This window comes from Electrona antarctica (assembly GCF_951216825.1).
Source record: "Electrona antarctica genome assembly, chromosome: 11".
In the NCBI taxonomy this organism is placed as follows: Eukaryota; Metazoa; Chordata; class Actinopteri; order Myctophiformes; family Myctophidae; genus Electrona; species Electrona antarctica.
The window spans coordinates 30,627,725-30,648,654 of NC_136792.1; the positions used below are offsets into that span (position 1 = coordinate 30,627,725).

The window sequence follows — 20,930 nt, forward strand, 5'->3', positions numbered from 1 at the left end:
CAGACGTCATTCTGATTGGCCGTTGCCGTGGAAATAGGCCTATCGGTCTGGCCAGATTCTGTTTTTTAAAGGCCTTTCCCCCTAAAACAGAGGTGTCCAGTTTCTCAAGTCTTCCACGGGGCCTCTTCCCTTCAGGAGTAGTCAGGAAGAGGCCTGCTCGGTGAGGAGGACCAGGTCCTCCGACCATGTCTGTGTGATCCACAGAATTGATCCGGATAGAGATGGCATGCCCGTTAACCCACGTAAATAAACCCTATGTACTTCATTGTACGTCAGATAGAGAAAATAGACGATCTACAAGCTTACAACATTAGTTAGGCTATTTTCGCCAAATATTTTCACCTATTATGATAGCCTATGTTTAGAATAGTGGTTAAATTAGCATTCACAAAGGGCTTGGTTTGGCTGCATGGTACACAGTCTATTTGGCATCAATAGAATTGTATCAGCAGTAGATAAAGTAATTCATGGTCATAACAATTGGGGCTGTGCATTATTATCATTGGAAAGCTGATATGTTGCCATGGCAAAGGCATCATTTAACTGAAAAACCCCAGGATGAAAGTTTTAAGGCAGTCTAGCAGAAAGAAAGCAGTCAAAGGGCTGACATTGACCCAAAGCTCTTCAAACGTAGTTCAATTAATGTGCGTCATGCTCTCTTTCTGCTAAGGTCCTCTTTGATGTTTTGCATCAAAACAGTTCAGCTGTGCTCGCAGCTGCCCCGGTAAACAGCCGCCAAACTTCCGCAATATTGTCAGGGAAACGTGAGCGTTTTGTTATCGTATTTGTCTCGACCTTATTCATTGTCTCGCAAGTCCTGAGTGGCACCAGGAAGTTCTATTCTGCGTTCCTTCTATCCATTCTAATTCTGTGGTCTGCTCTCCCCTGGCTGTGTGGTCCCTGGGTCTGCTTTATAGGCTGACAGCAGTGGCTCTTACACAACCAGGGATCTGGAAATAATCCCGCTGTCTTAAAGAGCTCATTTAGAGCAGAGATGGAGTCTCTCAGTGATGGCACAGTGTGTGTGGTAGTGGTGGAGGATTGACTCCTCCATGCCTACCTATAAACACAGGCTGCAAAAAAGAAATGCCTGAACTTTGAAATACTGGCGGGCCCAAGGCTAATATTAGATGACTTATGTTATGTGGTTGAAACGGAACCCCTCTGCCTCCTGCTGGTGTAAATGAGTATAGTCTTCTGTTTTGAGAATGGAGCCACTGTGTGCACCATACCTACTGCGGTGCTGGTCATATTGTACTGCAGAGGCAAAGGGGAAAAAATAATAATATTGGAGATTTTGGTATGTTTTCATATAAATTTATGCCTTCCCTAATAAAGAAAACGGGGTTGTTCTTCCCGCGGCAGTGAGAGGATGTCTAACTTGTCACTATGTCGTCAAGTAATCGTGATGTTAATAATAAACAATGAAGCAGCACGGCCGCAGAGTTACAGCGCAGCCAGCTTAAGATGACAGCATCATCAGTGGACGAAGTCTAAACCACTATAAAGGCGGCAGAGACAGACGTCATGCTGTCAGCCCGGGAACACAGCGGTGGTGCGGGCCAGAAAAGTGCTGAGCACGAGGGATGCTTTCCCCAGTAGAAGAAGAAGCTTAAGGAAAACTCCACAGGAGCAACGACCCGTGTACACCATCATGCAGTGGTGGACAGCAACTAAGTACATTTACTTTGTTTAGTATTTATTTTATTTTTTTGAGGGGCCCTAGCCCCTCCTATGCCCAGCTTTGAGTGTTTGTGTAAACATTGAAGACAAAAGTGAGGACGCAAATTGTGATTGGCCAGAATGAGATGATGTATGATTTTTTTGTGCAAGCTGATGACTTTCAGCCGCTATACAATTTAAATAGAAATAATTTGAAATATTTTTGCTCCACTGCATTTCTAGGAAGGGACTCTTGGGACCGAAACTTATAATAAATATATTGTGAAATTAGCCAATGTTCAAGCTCACAAAGTGAACTTGTAGATCTGCTATTTTCCCTTTTTCTGAAAATTGTAATTTGTACTTTTGAATACTTAATACTTTGTCCACCACTGACATCATGTAGAATCAGTAAACATCGGTAGGGCTGGGCAATTCAACGGCAATATATCGAAACCGGAATTTGTGAACCAATAACCGACTTATGTACTCATGTAGGTTAAACGAATAATAGAGAAACATGTGTTTTGTTTTTGTTTTTAGAATGTTCTTTATTTCAAAGAATCTACAACAAAATTCTAGTAGATTTTTTTTTAAATAATCAACTAAATAGATTAGTCTGATTTACCACTTAATCAGACTAATCTATTACACCCTGGTGTGCTCGGACGGATTTTAATGTATTTTACACATTCATACTTATCCCTCACTTCATAATTTCATACACCTTTTACACATACACATTCGTATCAATAAAGGTGTCAGTCAATCAAAACAGTGACAGTGAAAATAACCTACAAGCTCACAATATATCACATTGTGATGAATAGTGAGCTTGTAGATCTGCAATTTTTTCACTATTAAAAAAGTATAATAATCGCTCAACAATGATATGGTGATATTGATTCGAAGTCATATCACTCAGCCCTACACAGTGGCATTTACAATGCACCAAATTGTTGAACATTTGACTCATTTCCGCACTTATCTCATTGGCATTTTCTGTCTCGCTATGATGGCATTGTGCCACGCCTCCTTTCTCCCTTATGCTTAACCCATTTTGGGCGGGAACCCCTTTTGGTCTTAGCATTATGTTATGCTTTAGCTATTGAAAAATCACACCCGTGTGAACTGAGTGGTGCAACTACACATTTATTGTTATAGTTACTGTACATTAGAACCAGGAAAGCATCTGTGTCATAAGTACTCTCCGCATGACCATAGCAACCATGCTCGTTGTTTTGGTACGAACAAACACGGGTACACGGGTACAAAGCCAGTTGTTGGAGTGGTTTGCACCACTCAAAAATAGCAGATCTACAAGCTCATAGCGCGCCACCGAGTGGCGCGCTACGAGCTTGTAGGTCTGCTATATTTGAAAAATCGAAGAACGACTGACACAGAAACATAGCTTTTTCAGAAAACTGTCAGGATGTAGAAGACATTTTTAGAATCTGATCTCAGGTCAGAATGGGTTAATTCATTGCCCACTTCGTTGCGCGTGACAGCGGTGCGCAGAAGAGTATAAATCAGGCTTTACACACACATGAGAGGTAGTATGTAAATGAGAAGGGCTGCTGCTGCCCACGGATGATATTGGAGCAGGAGACATATAGGAATTGGGACTTGGGCCAAAGTCATAATCAGCTCCAGATTTGCCCACACATAATAACAGCTGAAAGCAGAAGAGAGGGGATTTGTAAGGGAGAAATGTCAACCATATCTGTCAATCAATCAAAGGGCTTTGGCAGAGCAAGAGTAGCGCTCATGTAAATACATTCCAGAATGGAGGTACGTGTTTTGCAAAAATAGTACCATTATGCTCATGTTAGGCTGTGATCCCTACAACTGTTTGGTGACAAATTGAGCAATCAAAAGAAGACAGTGAATAAACAGAGTCATTCTTTCCTGCTCTGGTGAAGTCATGCCTGCAGACAATATTTACATCCCGGTAGTGGAAAGGTCCATTCATCCCCCAGCCTCTCGCTGAGTCCTTCTGGATGGCAGGCACGGTGTTTACCAAACTGGCTGAGTGTCTATTGACTCTACACACACTTAAACAATCTCTAGAACCCCGCCTTGAGAATGGGAAACAGACTTTTGTGCTGGCGGTTCTGCGCACCGGCAATGATAATACACTAGGAGGAGTGAGCGCACACATGCATGTGTAGTGTGTATACACGTGCATATGCAAATGTCAGTCGTTGCATGCGAGTTGCGTGAATGAAAGCATGGTGTATATGTCCATGAAGGCATCCCAGAGTTAAATTAACACTGATATTTTGTACTGTGTATGTCTACAAGTGTGTGTGTGTGTGTGTGTGTGTGTGTGTGTGTGTGTGTGTGTGTGTGTGTGTGTGTGTGTGTGTGTGTGTGTGTGTGTGTGTGTGTGTGTGTGTGTGTGTGTGTGTGTGTGTGTGTGTGTGTGTGTGTGTGTGTGTGTGTGTGTGTCTGTGTCTGAGGGGGCACAGTAACCTGGCTTTGTTTTGCCTTGTGTTGCCGGGGCCTGTGGGCCCAGCAGGTGCTCTAATTACCAGCGCTCTGTGGGCCCCCTCCGCCGCCCCCCAAAGGAGAACGGCCCCCGGGCCGCCGGGCGACTTTGATGTGGCCCAGATACGCTGCACATGTGGGACATGAGCTCACTTAACGAACGCAGACGCTCCGCAAATGAACAGCCGCAGCACGGTACTGCAATTTGATATTGGTATTTTCGGTAGGTGGTAAGAGAGGGAGAGAGAGGGAGGAGTATGGGGAGAGAGAATAAAATAAAAAAATAGTTGGCATCTGAGCGTGTTCCTCTCCTCGTGTGTGGAGCTGCCAGTCCTAACCATTGGGATGTTTTATCTTTGGCCCACAGTGTGCCCGGACGGCTTTTACGGTCTTGACTGTGGCCAGATGTGCGAGTGCAGGAACGATGCCCGCTGCCACCACATCACAGGAGCCTGCCTCTGCACCGCCGGCTGGGCCGGACCACACTGCATTCTGGGTAATGGAAGCCACATCATTAAAACGGGGTGTGAGGGAGGCCCTCTCTCTGCGATCCCATCACGACATCCTCTCCTTAAATACAACTGCAATGTGTTTGTGAACAATTATCTCTATAATGAGACATTGCCAATGTCTTTTTTTTCAGGGATGGGTAAGGGCGGGGTGGGGCGGAGGGAGCAAGGGGAAGGGGGGACAACGGTTCCCTCGGGCAACGATGGTTAATTGGGGTCTATTCTGGATAAATACATCCACGTGTTTATTGGGATGAACATCGGGAGAGGGAGGACTTTACATGGAAAGCTCTTATAGTCGGGCAAGGCCCATCAGTGTTAGCATGCCGAAGGTTTCCTGAGAGCTCCATGCCCTTGTTTTAATGAATCCAGTGAAATGCCCTCTAAAAGTTCAGAGTCTGTCATTCTGAAGTCTTATTCAAGGCGCTCCTCTCGCCACAGCCCGTTTTGCGGTCCTGATTACCATTGCCAGAGTCAGCAGAAAGCCACTAGCATGACTTAATGACACGTCTCTGTCATTAGCTGGTTTCCCTCTCTCTCTTTGACTCAAATGTCATCGCAGACATTGATCATTAGGGGAAGTTCACGATACGTGCCCAGAAAACCCAAAAATGCCCTAAAAATGTCGGCTCTTTTTGTTGCTTCCTTTCCTCCATAAAGTCCTCTAGCCTGGCTAAATCAGTGTGGATATACTGTAGCCACAGTGCATTGATTGTGAGATAAGTGTGTGTGTGTGTGTGTGTGTGTGTGTGTGTGTGTGTGTGTGTGTGTGTGTGTGTGTGTGTGTGTGTGTGTGTGTGTGTGTGTGTGTGTGTGTGTGTGTGTGTGTGTGTGTGTGTGTGTGTGTGTGCGCGCACACGCATGCGTGTCTGTCAGTATGTGTGTTCACACGCGTGCTTGCATGATGCACTTGGATGTCCGTCGTCCATTCACTAAATGTGTGTGTGCGTGGTGTGTGCTGTGGGTTGTGTGCTTGGGCAGCCTGCCCGCAGGGTCTCTTTGGCGAGCGGTGCAGTGAGACCTGTGTGTGTCAGAACGGTGCCAGGTGTGACCACGTCACCGGCCGCTGCAGCTGTACGGCCGGGTGGACAGGCGCCAACTGCCATCAGCGTGAGTAGCTCATCACTCAGCCCCATAGAAATGCAAAGGAAAACAGTGACAACAGCTCTATGGCTCACTGTCTCTACGTTTTACCACGGGGCCACTTGAGGAGGTTCATTTCAATAAGGATGTCCTTTCATGGACACATTGACAGTGACAGTGTGTTAATTCAACTCTTGAGAGTGAACAAATGTAAACACCCATAAGGGTCACAGAGTCTCAAATGGATGCAGTAGCCTAAATTAACACTGAGGATTTGACTATGGTATGTCATTTGTGCATTTCTATTACTGTACATGATAAATATAATGTTTGGTATTTATGCTTAGAATGCTTGTAATTTCAATATATTCTTGGTTTAATGATCTAGCCAAAATGTTATTACATTATGGAATAACATTTTGTGTCTTTTTTCAACACAGTCAGACAATTATAAATTAATAATTCATATTCATAACCACGATGATACTTGTATATTATGTTTTTTTTCTTCACATGAGCTGCTTTGTCTTCTTATCCGTTAACCTCCTGTATAATGCTGTGTTTGTGTGTTTAGCTTGTCCTGCAGGACAGTACGGTGAGGACTGCTCCCATCAATGTCTTTGCCAACACGGCGGCTCCTGTGACAGCATCGTTGGCCAGTGTTCCTGTTCCCATGGCTGGACAGGAGCAGCCTGTGAGCTGGGTGAGTTGTCCTCCTTCTCTGGAGGGCACGTCAACCAGAGCTCTCACTAGTAGCACTTGACAGGATTAGAGCTAATGTTGGAGGCACATTGCTATTAGAATCATGTCCCACACACAACGTAATAAAGGTCAAAGTCGTACATGATAGCTTTTCTCAGGCTTCCAAATGTGGACGTTTCGGAGGCGGTGGGTAGAGAGGCCGTCGGGGAATCGGACGGTTGCCGGGTTCGACCCCCGGCTCATCCAGTATACCATACCATATCAAGTTAGAGAGCTACTGTAGTTAGAGAGCCATCTGAACCAACTTCAGCTGGGCAAAGCAGTAAAAACTATTTCCCTTCACCCGGGACCAGAAAATATTCCCTTACCCTTGGTGTGAATATGAATGTTAACTTTAACAAAAGGAAAAAAAAGTCTGTCACAAACTGTTTGTCCCTCTCCTCTCTCCTAGAGTGTGAGGAAGGGCGTTACGGAGAGGGCTGTGCCCAGACCTGCAGATGTACCAACGGAGGACGGTGTGACAGAGTGACAGGGCAGTGCAGCTGTCCACCTGGCTGGGAGGGCGAGCACTGTCAGACAGGTGAACCTCTACTAGTGAACTCAACCTGAGTTGTCTCTATATGCTTTCTTCTGTCTACTCTACACCAAATCTCTTTGCCAAAGATATTAGAGTGCAGGTCCCGGTGTGAAGTCGAAATATTCTCCTAAAATATAGACAGTACATCCATATAAACCCGGATGGTCGGATCAGCAGTTGGGATCTCTGGGTATAAAAGGGATAGACAACGGATACTCAGACAAGGTACAACAGGTTTTACATAACCAGAGGGGAATGAGTTCCCAACAGTCATTGTTCCCAACGGGCAATCGTTCAGGCATCGGCCTATAGCATTTAATTACTAAGCACGCTACAAGTGACAACACTATTAAGCTTACAGCAAGAAGCTGTATTGATATTGCTGTGACTTGCATATAGTACAGTATTTATTTGTCTCTGCTGTCAGCTCCTTTTACGTTAATGTCATAAGTGAATAATGCTAACCGGAATAAAAGTAACAGTTATACATTATGCTTCATCATTTATATAGCAATCCATTATTTTCTCTTTTCATATATTTATAGAGAACACTTTGTTATAGTGTTGGGCACAGAAAATACCACTGTTCAGTCAGAGAGCTTAGTTACCTTGCATAAAAAAGTCAATATGTAGCAAAGTTTTGATAAAGATGGAGATATATTGTTTTCTTGTTCCTGGACGTTGACGTTGCGTGTTGTTTTTACAGCCTGTTCTAAGGGTTTCCATGGGGACAGATGTGAGCAGAGGTGTGACTGTGTACACAGTAGCAACTGCCATCATGTCACAGGCCGCTGTGAATGTGAGCCAGGCTGGAGAGGACCCAGGTGTGACAAACGTACGTGTGTGTGTGGTTCTCAAACCTTTTTATGTCGAGGATAAACAAAATATTTCAGGATTTATTGCAAATAGACAATCTACAAGCTCACAACACATCACGATGCGATGCGGTGTGAACTCATTTAGCTGGGGACCCGCCACTTTGATGGTGGTGTAAGAAATGCATGTACTGGTCTTCTCAAGCCAGACAACTCTTCGGATGTCTGTAACTTGTGTCATCCCTTTCTCATTTCTGTTGGCTAAAATATAAAGCATATTTTTTAATTTCCATTTCTACTAAGCAGCTAAACTATAGACAGTGAGCTCCTAGATGTGCTATTTTCACTATAAAATGGGCCTTAAAGGACCACTTCACCACTTTTCAACCTATCTTCATATAATAGGTCCTCACTAATAATCATGATAAAATGGCATGATTTCTTTCTACTCAGTCTGTGTCTCATAGGAGGGCTGTGGGCAGTTTAGAAACCGTCTTCCAGTGACATCATCATTAGGCAGATCTTTTTTAAAACAAGATTTTTTTACAAAAAGATTTTCATTATCGTGAGAACGATGGCTTCCATTTTCGCATTGCAACTTTTCAGGACTAGAAAGCCTGCAGTTTCTATTAGCTTGTATTCCCCATCGATGATGTCACTGGAAGACGGTTTCTGAACTGCCCACAGCCCTCCTATGAGACACAGACCGAGTAGAAAAAAATTGCGCCATTTTTTCATGATTATTAGTGAGGACCTATAATATGAAGATAGGTTGAAAAGTGGTGAAGTGGTCCTTTAAGGGAAACTTTTGTGATAACATGAAAAACATTTATTTCTTGGATTTCTTTCTTCTGTGGTCTCGCAGCCTGCCTGCCAGGGTCATACGGTGCCTCTTGTGCCCTTCGGTGTAAGTGCCAGTCTGGGGTATCCTGTCACCATGAGACAGGGACCTGTGGCTGCCGTCCGGGGCTGACTGGGAACGGCTGTGAAAAGGGTAAGAAACACAAAAAATGTAGATGATGCCGTTACTTTGAATGCAAATACATGGCACGGTTATGGACGTGCACTATTCCAGAACCAGTCAAACCACCCAGCCAAAGAGTACTGCCAAATAGAGAAAGAAAATAAAACAAAACTGCTTAATTTACCGGCCCTTCCAAGTGATCTCTTCACCTGAGTCAGCGCTCTCCCTGCTCACTTTAAATGTTCTCTAGACAATTTGAGTGCAGCTAAATAAAATAAATATAATTGTGCGGTTAAAGTAATACCACTTCACCGAGACGACCTGAGTGATGGTGGAGACTCTCTCATCCTGGAGGACAAGGTCACTGCCTAACTTCAGTGGCTGTACATCTTGATGATTATGTGTCAAAGGCAGTTTTACTGTCTCCTGTAAATGCTCCACACAGACATTATCCTGACTATTGAGCCTTTGGCATGTGGCTCATATTGCTGTCATGGCTTTTACACTATTAAAAAACAAACCACTTGCACCTTGATGCAGCCACACTACTCGCATAACGGTATTAACGACAGAAATGCATCATGGAAGAAACGTACGCACCCACAATTATTAGTGTGTATAGAATTAATCATTTATAAAAATGATTCCTTTCAACCTCCTAAAGATTAATATTGTAGTTTGATTCCTTGCCAGGAAATGCAGTCCACAAAAAAAGAAAAAAGAGAGGTCTTTATGCTGGGCTTTCATCGTGCATGTGTTTTGATCATAATGTACTTCAAATACAAAAGCATGGCTAAAATGATAAGCCAATCATTTGTGCTGGATTCTGTGATTTATGATGAATATAATATATTCATGATTATTCATCAACATTTTGAAGACAAAACAAACCACAGGCGTAACGGATAAACAGAATGACTATAGAGCGCAGAAGTCCTAACGTCACTCGCTCATCCCCTGGTTCATGGAAGCTTTTCAAAAATAAACAAACTGTCCCGGCGATATTGTCTGGGAGTTGTCTCTGTATATCGTTTATGACTGTCAGTCCCCCATATTTGCTACAGTCTGTAGCAACAGCAGTAACATCAGCGTTTTCTCACAGTCAGTTGATTCTTCACATCCATATGAGTGAAACGGCCCGGGATGATTTGCTTATTTTTCAATCACAGTTCTTATATGAGGCGCTCTAAAATGCCTTTTACAATGCAAATAAAAAGTACATGAACCCGTGGACTTAAGCGCCCTCTACCGATATTGACGTCGGTGCTCTATTGGAAGTAATATTTTTAGCATCAAACAATTTAAATACTGTTGGTGCCTTTATCCGCAGTGCAGCAACACAGAAATCCCTTGTTCTGAAAAAAGATTAAGTCACTTTATTATTTGCATTCTGCGTGAATGTACTCACGACTCAATCAACAGTTTGAAAGAACAGATTTTGGGACAACTTAAGTGCATGGACAAAAAAACAGACATTTAGTCTCCACGATGTGTGAAGGACAAAATTATTTGTCTGTCTTTTTGCATGTTCAACATCATGTTGACTATTTTGAAGTAAAGCCACCAGTCACTCTTCAGTATCGCCAATACGCCACAAGTCCTTCGGTTATTCGACGTGGAAACTACACTGTGTGATACAGAATTATACCAAATCAATTCCATTTGCTGCTCTACCCTGTAGGTCTGTGTACGAGCAGGTTTACGACTTTACCCCCCCCTCTCTCTCCCTCTACCATCGACCCACCCCCCTCTCCTCACAGGCTAACTCCCCAGACATCTGATAAATGTTACACTCCGGTTGCCAAGTAAAACAGAAGGCATTGTTTTTGTCTCCTCAGCAGCGGATAAGGGCTTTTGGAAGGCAGACATGCATAATGACAGCGCCGTAATTGCCTCTTTAGTCTGGGGTCCTTTTTCTTATCTGTCCCCCATGCTGCCTACTGCCGAGTACCTCAGTGCTGTACACACACACACACACACACACACACACACACACACACACACACACACACACACACACACACACACACCACAAAACAACATGTTTGGTTCACAGATCTATCTCGCTATTTATGACTGATTGTACTTCTGTCTGTGGGCCACATTCATTACCGTGACAGTATACACAGTACAATCCAAATGGCCCTGTGTCTGTGAGGGTCCATCTGGTTACATTTTGTACACTCTCTGAGTAACAAATGGTTAAATTAACACTGAAGATTTTATATTATGGTGCATGTGCAGTATGCATGTGCGAAGTGTGTGTGTGTGTGTGTGTGTGTGTGTGTGTGTGTGTGTGTGTGTGTGTGTGTGTGTGTGTGTGTGTGTGTGTGTGTGTGTGTGTGTGTGTGTGTGTGTGTGTGTGTGTGTGTGTGTGCGTGCGCGTGTGCGTGTGCGCGTGCGTGCGTGCGTGCGTGCGAGCGTGCAGCACACAAGCGTGTGAAACTGGTTAGTTGATGACATTTCTCTTTCTTAGCTGCAAAATATTGAATGCTTTCTTGTTAATAATGTAACATAATATAACATTTAGATTTGATAAAGATATGAATGATGAATTTCCCTCTAAATTCCCTAAAAAAATCGGAATAAATTGGATTGTTGTCTTTTATCTGGGAACATCTGTAGCCTACTTGAATTGTTACAACTAAACATGTTGTTTGGCTGTAATCACCTGTTGTTTACAGCCAGATGCTAAATGCTTAAAGTGCAAGACCACTGTGGTAGAGGTTTGGGTTGTGTAGTTACCTTGCCATGATGTAACTCCAAATGTGGACAAGAAATCAAAATATAATTGCTCCAGTGATTAGAAATTGATAATTCAAAATATGCTCCTCAGTGACTTACATTGTACGCTGAAACAGCTCTCAAAATCACTCGTTTAGTACGTAAACAAACACAAACACCTCATACTGTTTTGATTTTATTATTTGAAGATCTGGATCCATGGATCCAGTCCGGGTTTTCTTCCTAATAAAAATGACAAAATCAACTTAACATTGTAATATAAAAACAAAACAGCACAAGGTTTCTTCTATATTGTCTGAATCAACTTTCTTTGTGTTTGTTTACGTACTAAAAGAGTTTGAGAGCTGTTTCAGCGTACAATGTAAGTCAATGATCTATGAGGAGCACATTTTGAATTATCAATTTCTAATCACTGGAGCAATTATTTTAGATTTCTTATCCACATTTGGAGTCCACATGGCAACTACACAACCCAAACCTCTACCAAAGTGATCTTGCACTTTAAGATCAAATGCTATTAATGTTCCCATTATTAGTATGATGAAATAAAGCTAAAACATTGTCTTTTAAGTTGGGTTTAGGGAAATATCAGGGACGTCTTGACTTGAAGAACAATGTACAGTACTTGCCCACTATCTGTGTTGTTAGATTTTATTAATATATATACTTTTGTTGTTAGCCTGCCCAGCTGGGATGTATGGACAGAACTGTACCCAGCTGTGCCAGTGTTCAGGAGACCAGGAACAATGCCACCCTGTCACGGGAAGATGCTCCTGCCTACCAGGCTACAACGGAGCACGCTGTGAGCTACGTGAGTAGAACAGAAGCACACTCCACAATAATACCCATCATTTTAAAATGGAGCTTTATGTAATGTTTTATATTCAGGGTTTGTTTTTATACAAAAAGAAAAGACAAATATCCAACTTTTACTTCTTGTTGATGTTACAAATGAATTGAGGGAAATAATTATTTATCATAGAAGATAAACATGTTCTGGTCTTCCAGCAGCCACAGAATGAACCACTTTCAATCTGGTTGCCTTATTCTGGGCATGTCAATGTAGGCAAAACATTTTGAGTTTCAAACATTATTTTCCCAACATCTTCAGAAATTTGGAAAATACTCAATCTACAAGCACACAATGCATTGCACACATCACATAACAAAGTATATATATATAGGAATGAAGTGCTTATAAAGACAATGGTACTAATAACTCATTATTTCTCTCTGTCTCTCTCCATCCCTAGGATGTCGAGAAGGGACTTACGGACCAAACTGCAAGTCAAGATGTCGATGCATCAACGGTGGTCGCTGTGATTTCAAGACTGGAGCTTGTCAGTGTCCACCTGGCTTCATCGGAGCTAACTGTAGCTCAGGTAGGTCTTGTCAGTGTCCACCTGGCTTCATCGGAGCTAACTGTAGCTCAGGTAGCTACCAATATTATCGTTATATGTTTGAAACTATTACGCACAGACACTATCAGGACACCATGCATTTGTCTGTACTGGTTATTCCAGAGAAACTTTTTCATGTCAGTCCACTTATGGACATTATGTCAACATTCAGTAGTTTCATTCCAGTGTTCAATAGATCTGTGATGGGAGAAAAAGATCAAAGCAATGTGGCAGTAAACAATATAATGTCGCTGTCGGCTGGAAACCTTTTTTAAATTTTGGACATAGGTCTACACCTATGTCCAAAATTTACTTTTCAGGAAATTTGTCATTTTGATAAAATACCTTTCATTGGTTCAATATTCATAAAATCCATAGTCACATAACCACTTCAACGTTTCCCTTCAAAATAGAACAGCTATTTTCGCTACTTTTGCGTTACCCTCATATGACAAACTACTTTTATTTATGTTTAAACTGAAGAACGTTGAATACATATATTACAGATACAAGGTTTTTTCCCCTGATGGCAACGATGTGGACTGTTTCATAGACAATATATCTACTCCATTAAGTATTAACCTGCACAGAGGACATCCCATGAGGTCTGCACAGTGAGCTCTGCTCTCCTGCGGTATGTGCTGACATTTCTGACTGTGAGATGTTTATTTCTGCAGGATGTCCACAGGGTTACTATGGGAAGGACTGTGGTCTGCTGTGCTCCTGTGGGGAAGGCGGACAGTGCCACGCAGTGACTGGGAGGTGTATATGTGCTCCTGGTAGGATAGGACAGTCCTGCCAACAAGGTACGTATATGGGCAATAGAGGCCGAATCCACCAATGTCTAACAGTGACATTCCGTAATTCCATCTCTCGTTATGACATAATTTAATGAGATACTAATCAATATCTAATCAGTAAAGTTACCAAAAATACGTACAGCGGGCAGTGGGACACACTCCTGAACCCACATGCAACTCCTCTGTTGTGTTGACACTGAGTTACTTTAGATACAGACGGCAACAGGCACTATTTGCCTTAATGAGCTCATCAGAACAACGGACAAGTGGGAAAACATCTACATTTGGGGAAAAGTATTAAGGGTGTATTTTCAAGATTCTATTTTCCACTGTATATTTAAGTAACAAATTCTCAGTTTCCTCAGTTTGAGGGGCTCTGATGATCAGAGAGTTGATTTCCTGGGGAACATAGGCGGTTGTCTGGCCTCCTAATCTCTCCGTTTATCAGCAGTTCCATTGGACTGAAGAACGGGAGTTTCCATGGCTGCCTGAGCTAAACGTTCCCTACTACGTAGTGCTGTGGACGTGCCACCACTTATGTTCTGCTCTTGTTGAATGTTTGGAGAGGCCTATTAGTAGCTCGTTCCCTGTGTTCCGTGTCGATGGACTTGGCAACGAAACAAATAAATAAACAGGGGAATCAAAGAATACTCGCTTATTGTTTCTCCAATCTAAATTACCCAGAGAAACATGATTATTCTTTTATATCGGTGCCAAATTAGACCACTTTGCCATCTCACTAATGAACTGCTGCCTAAATAAACTTGAATGTTAGTGCATTTTGTATCTGCATGGGAGCGTCTGTGTGTGCGTGCGTGCGTGCGTGCGTGCGTGCGTACGTGCGTGCGTGCGTGCGTGCGTTAGTTGGTTCTATATTTTGGGTGAATTGCCCAGCCCTAGCAGAGGCCTGGTCATGCTTGTCTCTTTCTGACGTTGAGCCCATCTCTGCTGTTGCTCCAGCATGCCCTAGGGGGCGCTATGGCCTGCAGTGCAGGAACACGTGCAGCTGTCAGAATGGGGCCATGTGTGACCCTGTGAACGGGACCTGCAGGTGTGGTCTGGGCTGGACCGGACCTCGCTGTGACACAGGTACGGGCTTTTTTCTCTAGTGGTTCTCAAACGTTTTTATTTCAAGAACGGCCATAACATCCCCATCACACCCCATGACTATTTTGATTGTATATTGTTCTAGACTGATGCTACATGTAGGTTCTTAGTTTACCTGTGATCCTAGTGCACTGAGGCACTACACTGTCTCTCTGAATGTTTATGTTCACCTTGCTAAATGCCTAAAATGTAACAAATGGGACCCCCTCAAGGAACCCTATCGGTCCCTGGACCCCACTTTGAGATCCACTGTTGTAACTGATGAACTTATCAGACATGGCATTTTGAGAAAATAAGAGTGCATTGCTCTTTTTATAATTTAATCTCCACAGTCTTATTTTCCTAGTGTGCAGACATGTAGAGTGCCTTGTGAGTTGTGGTGTTAGAACACTTAGTGACTGTAAGAGATTATGTATTATTGGCAGCCCTCAAAATTTGTCAGTAACTGTTTTTGTTTTATTTTTTTATTTTTACATTTTTACTGTTAAATTTAAATGTACTGTATCAACACCCCTGTTAAGTGTATCTCAGGCTTATGGTTAAACATGTGACGTTATTAGTGTGGTTGTTTTTCCTTGTCCTTACAACGTGTGTACAAAGTGTAGTATAACAGTGTGTGTGTGTGTGTGTGTGTGTGTGTGTGTGTGTGTGTGTGTGTGTGTGTGTGTGTGTGTGCGTGTGTGCGCGTGCGTGCGTGCGTGCGTGCGTGTGTAGCCTGCCTACAAGGGAAGTACGGGCCTGACTGTGAGTTTGATTGTCCATGCAACAACAATGGAACCTGCGACCGCATCAGTGGCAGCTGCAGCTGTACTGCTGGCCACTATGGACACTCCTGTCAGCACAGTACGCTTTCCTTTATTACGCTTTATTTGGTTTGTTTATCTCTGCATGGCCTAATTGACGTTATCACTACAGAGGTTGTAACACATCTTCTTTTTTTTACCTGTTTCAATGTGAGGAGAATTTTGGAATGAAAATGAATCCCTTCAACAGTGTTGAAAACACCTGTCATGAAGAGGATTGGATTGGTTTGGTTCAGAATAAACCAATGGTTCCCAACCCTTTCTTGACCAGAGCCCACTTGAAAATCTCAAAAGCGTTCGCAGCACACACATCTGATCATATATTGTTTATATTAACCCATTTTGACCTGAGATCAGATTCTAAAAATGTCTTCTACATCCTGACAGTTTTCTGAAAAAGCTATGTTTCTATGTCAGTCGTTCTTCGATTTTGCTTGTAGATCTGCTATTTTTCAATAGCTAAAGCATAACATAATGCTAACACCAAAATGGGTTAATGATCAATCAATTTATTGTGCACCGGCTTGGATCAATAGCACTAACACAGTACAGTATACTAAGTTCCTATGCATTGGTATACATTTTCAAGGTTAAAACCTGTTAAAAATATATTATTTTGTTATAATATAAAGCATGTTTTGGTAATTATTTGGGCCCCACTTGCAATACCCTCACGGCCCAGTTGGGAAGTTGGGAATGGCTGGAGTCACTAAACACCATAAACTTGATTTGTTGAAGGATGTCCGGCCGGGTTTTTTGGAGCAAGCTGTGCCCGTCCCTGTGACTGTAAGATGGGGCAGTCATGTGACCATGTGACAGGCAGCTGTGTGTGTCCCCCAGGATACCATGGATCACAGTGCCAGAGACGTGAGTCGTTTTATTTAATTAATTAGACAAGCATTTGGATTCAGCCTGTTTGTGTTTGTTCACAAAGAGGTCAAGATTAGGAGAATGGGAGTAATATCTTATTCGTTCAACAAAATTGTTTTTCAAGTAGTCACGTAATCTATTATACAGATCTACATCGGTTACTTGTTCAAAATGTTTTTGTTGTACATGTTTCTTTGTTTTGCTTGACTACAAATATCAAGAATGTTATTTAGACAGCATGTTGTTTACACAGGTGCTAGGTTTGAGCCACTGCATTGTTCTCTGACTTACGTGACTGTTTGCCTTGTTGTTTGTTGACAAGGATTCATGCTTACGCAGTTACGCTGTATACTTGCACTTGTAAGTCGCTCTGGATGTAAAAGCATCTGCTAAACGCCTAAGTTGTAATAAGAAAGGGTGAGAGTGTGAGGATGTTTCTTGAAGAAAGAATGGGCCAGGTTTCAAAGCCTTGTAGACATATGCATGTGGTATACACATTAGTCTACCAGGAAACCCCCCATGTTGTGCATCTGTTAGAAGTACATTTATGTAAGTATGAACATATACCTGCATGAATAAGACATTGCAAAAAATAAAATAAAACCCAGCCAAGACAGACAGACAGACAGACAGACAGACAGACAGATAGACAGGCTGGCAGGAGGGCAGGCAGATGTGGTTATTTGATGAGAGACAGGTGTTTCCTGCCTGCTTAATGCATTCCTGTTGCATCCCTGTGTCCTCCTGCCTTTTATGAGGCTCACAGTGTGTGAGGGCCTAAATATGTGTCCTCCCGCCTGCTTGGAGGCTCTCCGCCACAGTGTTAGGGCCTAAATGGCCACTTCGGCCCCAGCAGGAGATATGACTGAGCACTGTACAGCAGCTGCAAGATAGCCAATGACTCCACCATCAAACCTGACCTGTGTGCGTGTGTGCGTGTGAGAGAGAGAGAGGAGATGTCTGTGCATGCTTTACCATTGCATCTGTCCACCCATGTTTGTGTTTATATGGGATGGTTGGACATTTATATTTGTATGCACATCTTGTTGTTGCATGCATGCAAAACTGTGTGTTTGTGTGTGCATCTGTGCGTGATTGCGTGTGTTCTTAGGATGTGATCCTGGGCGGTTTGGATTGGACTGTCAACAGTCATGTGACTGTGTCGGGGACGTACCATGTGATTCGGCCACAGGAAGGTGCCTCTGTCCCCCAGGAAGGACAGGAGACAGATGTGACAGAGGTACAGTACATGTCACCGTTGCTTCGCCGTATGCCATCTTCCAGGTGCTTAACATGCTATAGCCACTTTCAACCTAGCGTCCCTATTTTGGGCGAGGTCGCTTCTCGCCCTAAAGGGCAAGGTCGCTTCTCTCCCTAAAGGGCAAGGTCGCTTCTCGCCCTCAGGGCATCCTACTGGTAATAATAATAAATAAAACAATCTGTGAATTATTCTGCGGACCCCCTGGCTATGCTGTCTTTTAGTCTCTCTCTCGCTCTCTCTCTCTCTCTTTCTCTCTCTGTCTCTCTCTCAGACTGTGGTAGAGATCGTTTTGGCCCCCAGTGCTCCTTGTTGTGCCAGTGTTCCCATGGGGCCCGGTGTGACGGGCGGAATGGACGCTGCCACTGCCCCCTCACCTGGCTGGGTCCCACCTGTAGCAAAGGTAAACCTGAGCTCTCCTGTTGCCTATGAAGCCCAATGTAGCATGAACAAACACGCACGCACGCACGCACACACACACACACACACACACACACACACACACACACACACACACACACACACACACACACACACACAGACACACTCCTATAAGCAGTAAAGCTGAACCAGCTTTGGTGAAATACTGTGTCAGTAAGTGAGTGAGGCTGAGCCCCATCGCTCTGTGTGTCTCCCTGTCTACCTCAATAGCGGCTCCTGTCACCTGACAGTTATTTTAATCTGCACTCAGCAGGTTACCAGGCTTCAGGCTGTCTCCGTTTCCCCACCCCCCCCTCGCCAAAAGCCAAGCTCACGGGAGACCTGCGTAGCAGTTTACTTCTCTTCCCCAAAACCCCAGAACATTTGCTTTTGATTTTCCTGAACGGTGCTGAATGTCTTCGTGGGTCTTTTGTGTGCTTTTTTTCTCCTTCCGCTCAGGATTACTGGAGCAGATCCCAGCAGCGGTGAACTCCTCCGCGTCCCAGCGGACCAGGAGAAGAGCAGGCGTCAAACACACATAGCCCAGATAGAGGGCCTCGCTCCTGACCGGGGCGTCCTGAAGCACAGGACCTGCTTCACCACTGCATCTTCACACTGAGATCATCTTACAAAGGAACCCAAGCTGATGCTCATATGAAGATGTTTTGTGGAAACTGGAACCAGGCTTCCAGAACTGAGACTGGTGGTGGTGCATGTTACGCAGTCAATGGACTTGTAAAGAGGCTCTGGAAAAGACAAAAACAAAGAGTACAACTCCATGTACCAGGCGAGGTTTTTCACAAGTATCTTAGCAATATTCAACAAACATATGCCTGTCATAATGGGAAATCTACAGTGTAACTTGCAAAACAGGAAGGGATCTGGAATAATTTACATTTACGTTTAATGTAAATACTACTCCCAGATACAGTAACTTCCTGTTTAACCATCAAGCTTGTAAAACATTATTGTCTTCTCCAGTGTGATTCCACAGTAACGTAACATTTTCTTTGCCAATTCCTTTCACAGGTAAGGAAACATGGGAAATGAGAGTTTAACCATTTAAGCCCTATTCAAAAATGTAGATTATTGTGTGAAAACCTGTAGAGGTGCGTGATCCATCATCCTAATTTACAGGGACATTTCACAGCAACAGGGACGTTGCAGTGGTCTAGGACCACCTCTGCACTAGGAACTTCAGCATTCATTTTCAACAGAAATAATTTTGTTGAATTATCCTCCCCCTACTGTGCATAATCTGCAAAAAGAAGAAAACGAATCAGATGAGCTACAGTAAAGTCAGTTTCATTGGTTGTCTCTCTAAATATCAAGTAGCACATTGTCTAAATCCTCACCAATTATGTCATTCAATACCATCACACTGATGTTGTCACGCAAACATATTTATGCTGTTATCATGTACAGTACGAGAATGTTGTTACTAAATGATTTCCTTTTGTTTTTAATGTGAAACGTCAATGTTGCCCTTTAGTAAGTCCATGTTTTTTAAATGTGTTGATTGTTCTTTTCTTCTCACTAAGATCATGTCCTTCCTTGTTCTTAGGCTTACAGAAAAATCTAAATGATTCCAAACAGATGTTTTAGGGAAACCCAGCTATGTGGGCCTGGCCATAAACATTGACTTTCAACTTCATCATAATCCTGCGTATACTTGATTTATAAAATATGACTGTGGTGAAATAATGCTGTGCATGCATCCTCCATCTACAAATCACTCCCACATATTGGCTTGGGAATTTGAGCAGACATGGGCAAGCTTTGCTCCTCGGCATTGCAAACGTTCTAAATTAATTGGCATTGATCATACAGTAGCGTTTCCTATTGCAGTGCACTGTGCTGTGCACAGAGCACTGTAGATGTTTTACCATATTAAATATGACGTGTCCGGTAGCTCTTTCAGGTACTGTATGTGAAGATCCATTTAGGAGTGGATGTAGAGCTGGTTACATTTTCACGTGAAGTTCAATACACGTAAATTGACCTTGATTCTTTTTTTGTACCTGTGGTAAAAGTGAATATAAAAAAATATGTCTATATTTGAGGCCTTTGGACAACATGATCATGGTCTGATCAATATTATGCCCCGTACCACTACTGCATAATTTACCAAACATGTATATAATGTAAATAAGGGTGTGTGATTATTGCAAAATTGAATTTGTATTGTATCTCAGGTCAATATCTACTACATGACTCATAATGTACTGTGCCTTCTGCCTAATGGAATGCCTATGTAAATGGTGCTATTTTGATAAAAATGAGTTTCATACTTTTGTTTTGGTCTACATATCATTTCCGAACTAGCCTATATTTGGCTCCATTAATGTGTGTTTGTATTTACCGTACATACAAACATTATTTTCTTCTGTGTGTGACCACAATCTTATAATGTTTTCATTACGGGTTGGAAAATCATCGGTTGTGCAAGAATTTACCACTTACCGGTAATTCAAGCTCGGCCAACATGTCCCACTTTGAGAGCTTGATGTGTGTGTTAGTGTAAACAAATGATATGTGAGGAGTGGGATTTGAGAGCGATGTTGCATGGTATTGGCTCCTGTGATTCCTGAGAGGAGGAATAGTGGGGAAGGTTGCTGTTACAGCTCTGATTGTGTGTGTGTGTGTGTGTGTGTGTGTGTGCGTGCGTGTGCGTGTTCACTCAGAGGGGTTCAGCCAGGGTGCCCAGGCTCTCATTCTCATCAGC

At 43.0% G+C, this 20,930-nt stretch overlaps 1 protein-coding gene across 1 annotated transcript in view; it reads left to right on the forward strand.

Moving 5' to 3' along the window:
- egfem1 (EGF-like and EMI domain containing 1) overlaps positions 1–20,406 on the forward strand; it is a gene marked incomplete at its 5' end in the record, with an annotated part of 92,883 nt that extends 72,477 nt beyond the window's left edge. Inside the window, 15 exons of the mRNA XM_079514843.1 lie at positions 4,520–4,648; positions 5,643–5,771; positions 6,319–6,447; positions 6,898–7,026; positions 7,730–7,858; positions 8,704–8,832; positions 12,227–12,358; positions 12,801–12,929; positions 13,625–13,753; positions 14,708–14,836; positions 15,569–15,697; positions 16,396–16,524; positions 17,639–17,767; positions 18,060–18,188; positions 18,665–20,406. Coding sequence (XP_079370969.1) covers positions 4,520–4,648; positions 5,643–5,771; positions 6,319–6,447; positions 6,898–7,026; positions 7,730–7,858; positions 8,704–8,832; positions 12,227–12,358; positions 12,801–12,929; positions 13,625–13,753; positions 14,708–14,836; positions 15,569–15,697; positions 16,396–16,524; positions 17,639–17,767; positions 18,060–18,188; positions 18,665–18,747 — 1,892 coding nt within the window. The 3' untranslated portion in view covers positions 18,748–20,406. The remainder of the gene's footprint in view (positions 1–4,519; positions 4,649–5,642; positions 5,772–6,318; positions 6,448–6,897; positions 7,027–7,729; positions 7,859–8,703; positions 8,833–12,226; positions 12,359–12,800; positions 12,930–13,624; positions 13,754–14,707; positions 14,837–15,568; positions 15,698–16,395; positions 16,525–17,638; positions 17,768–18,059; positions 18,189–18,664) is intronic.
- Positions 20,407–20,930: the final 524 nt, after the last annotated feature.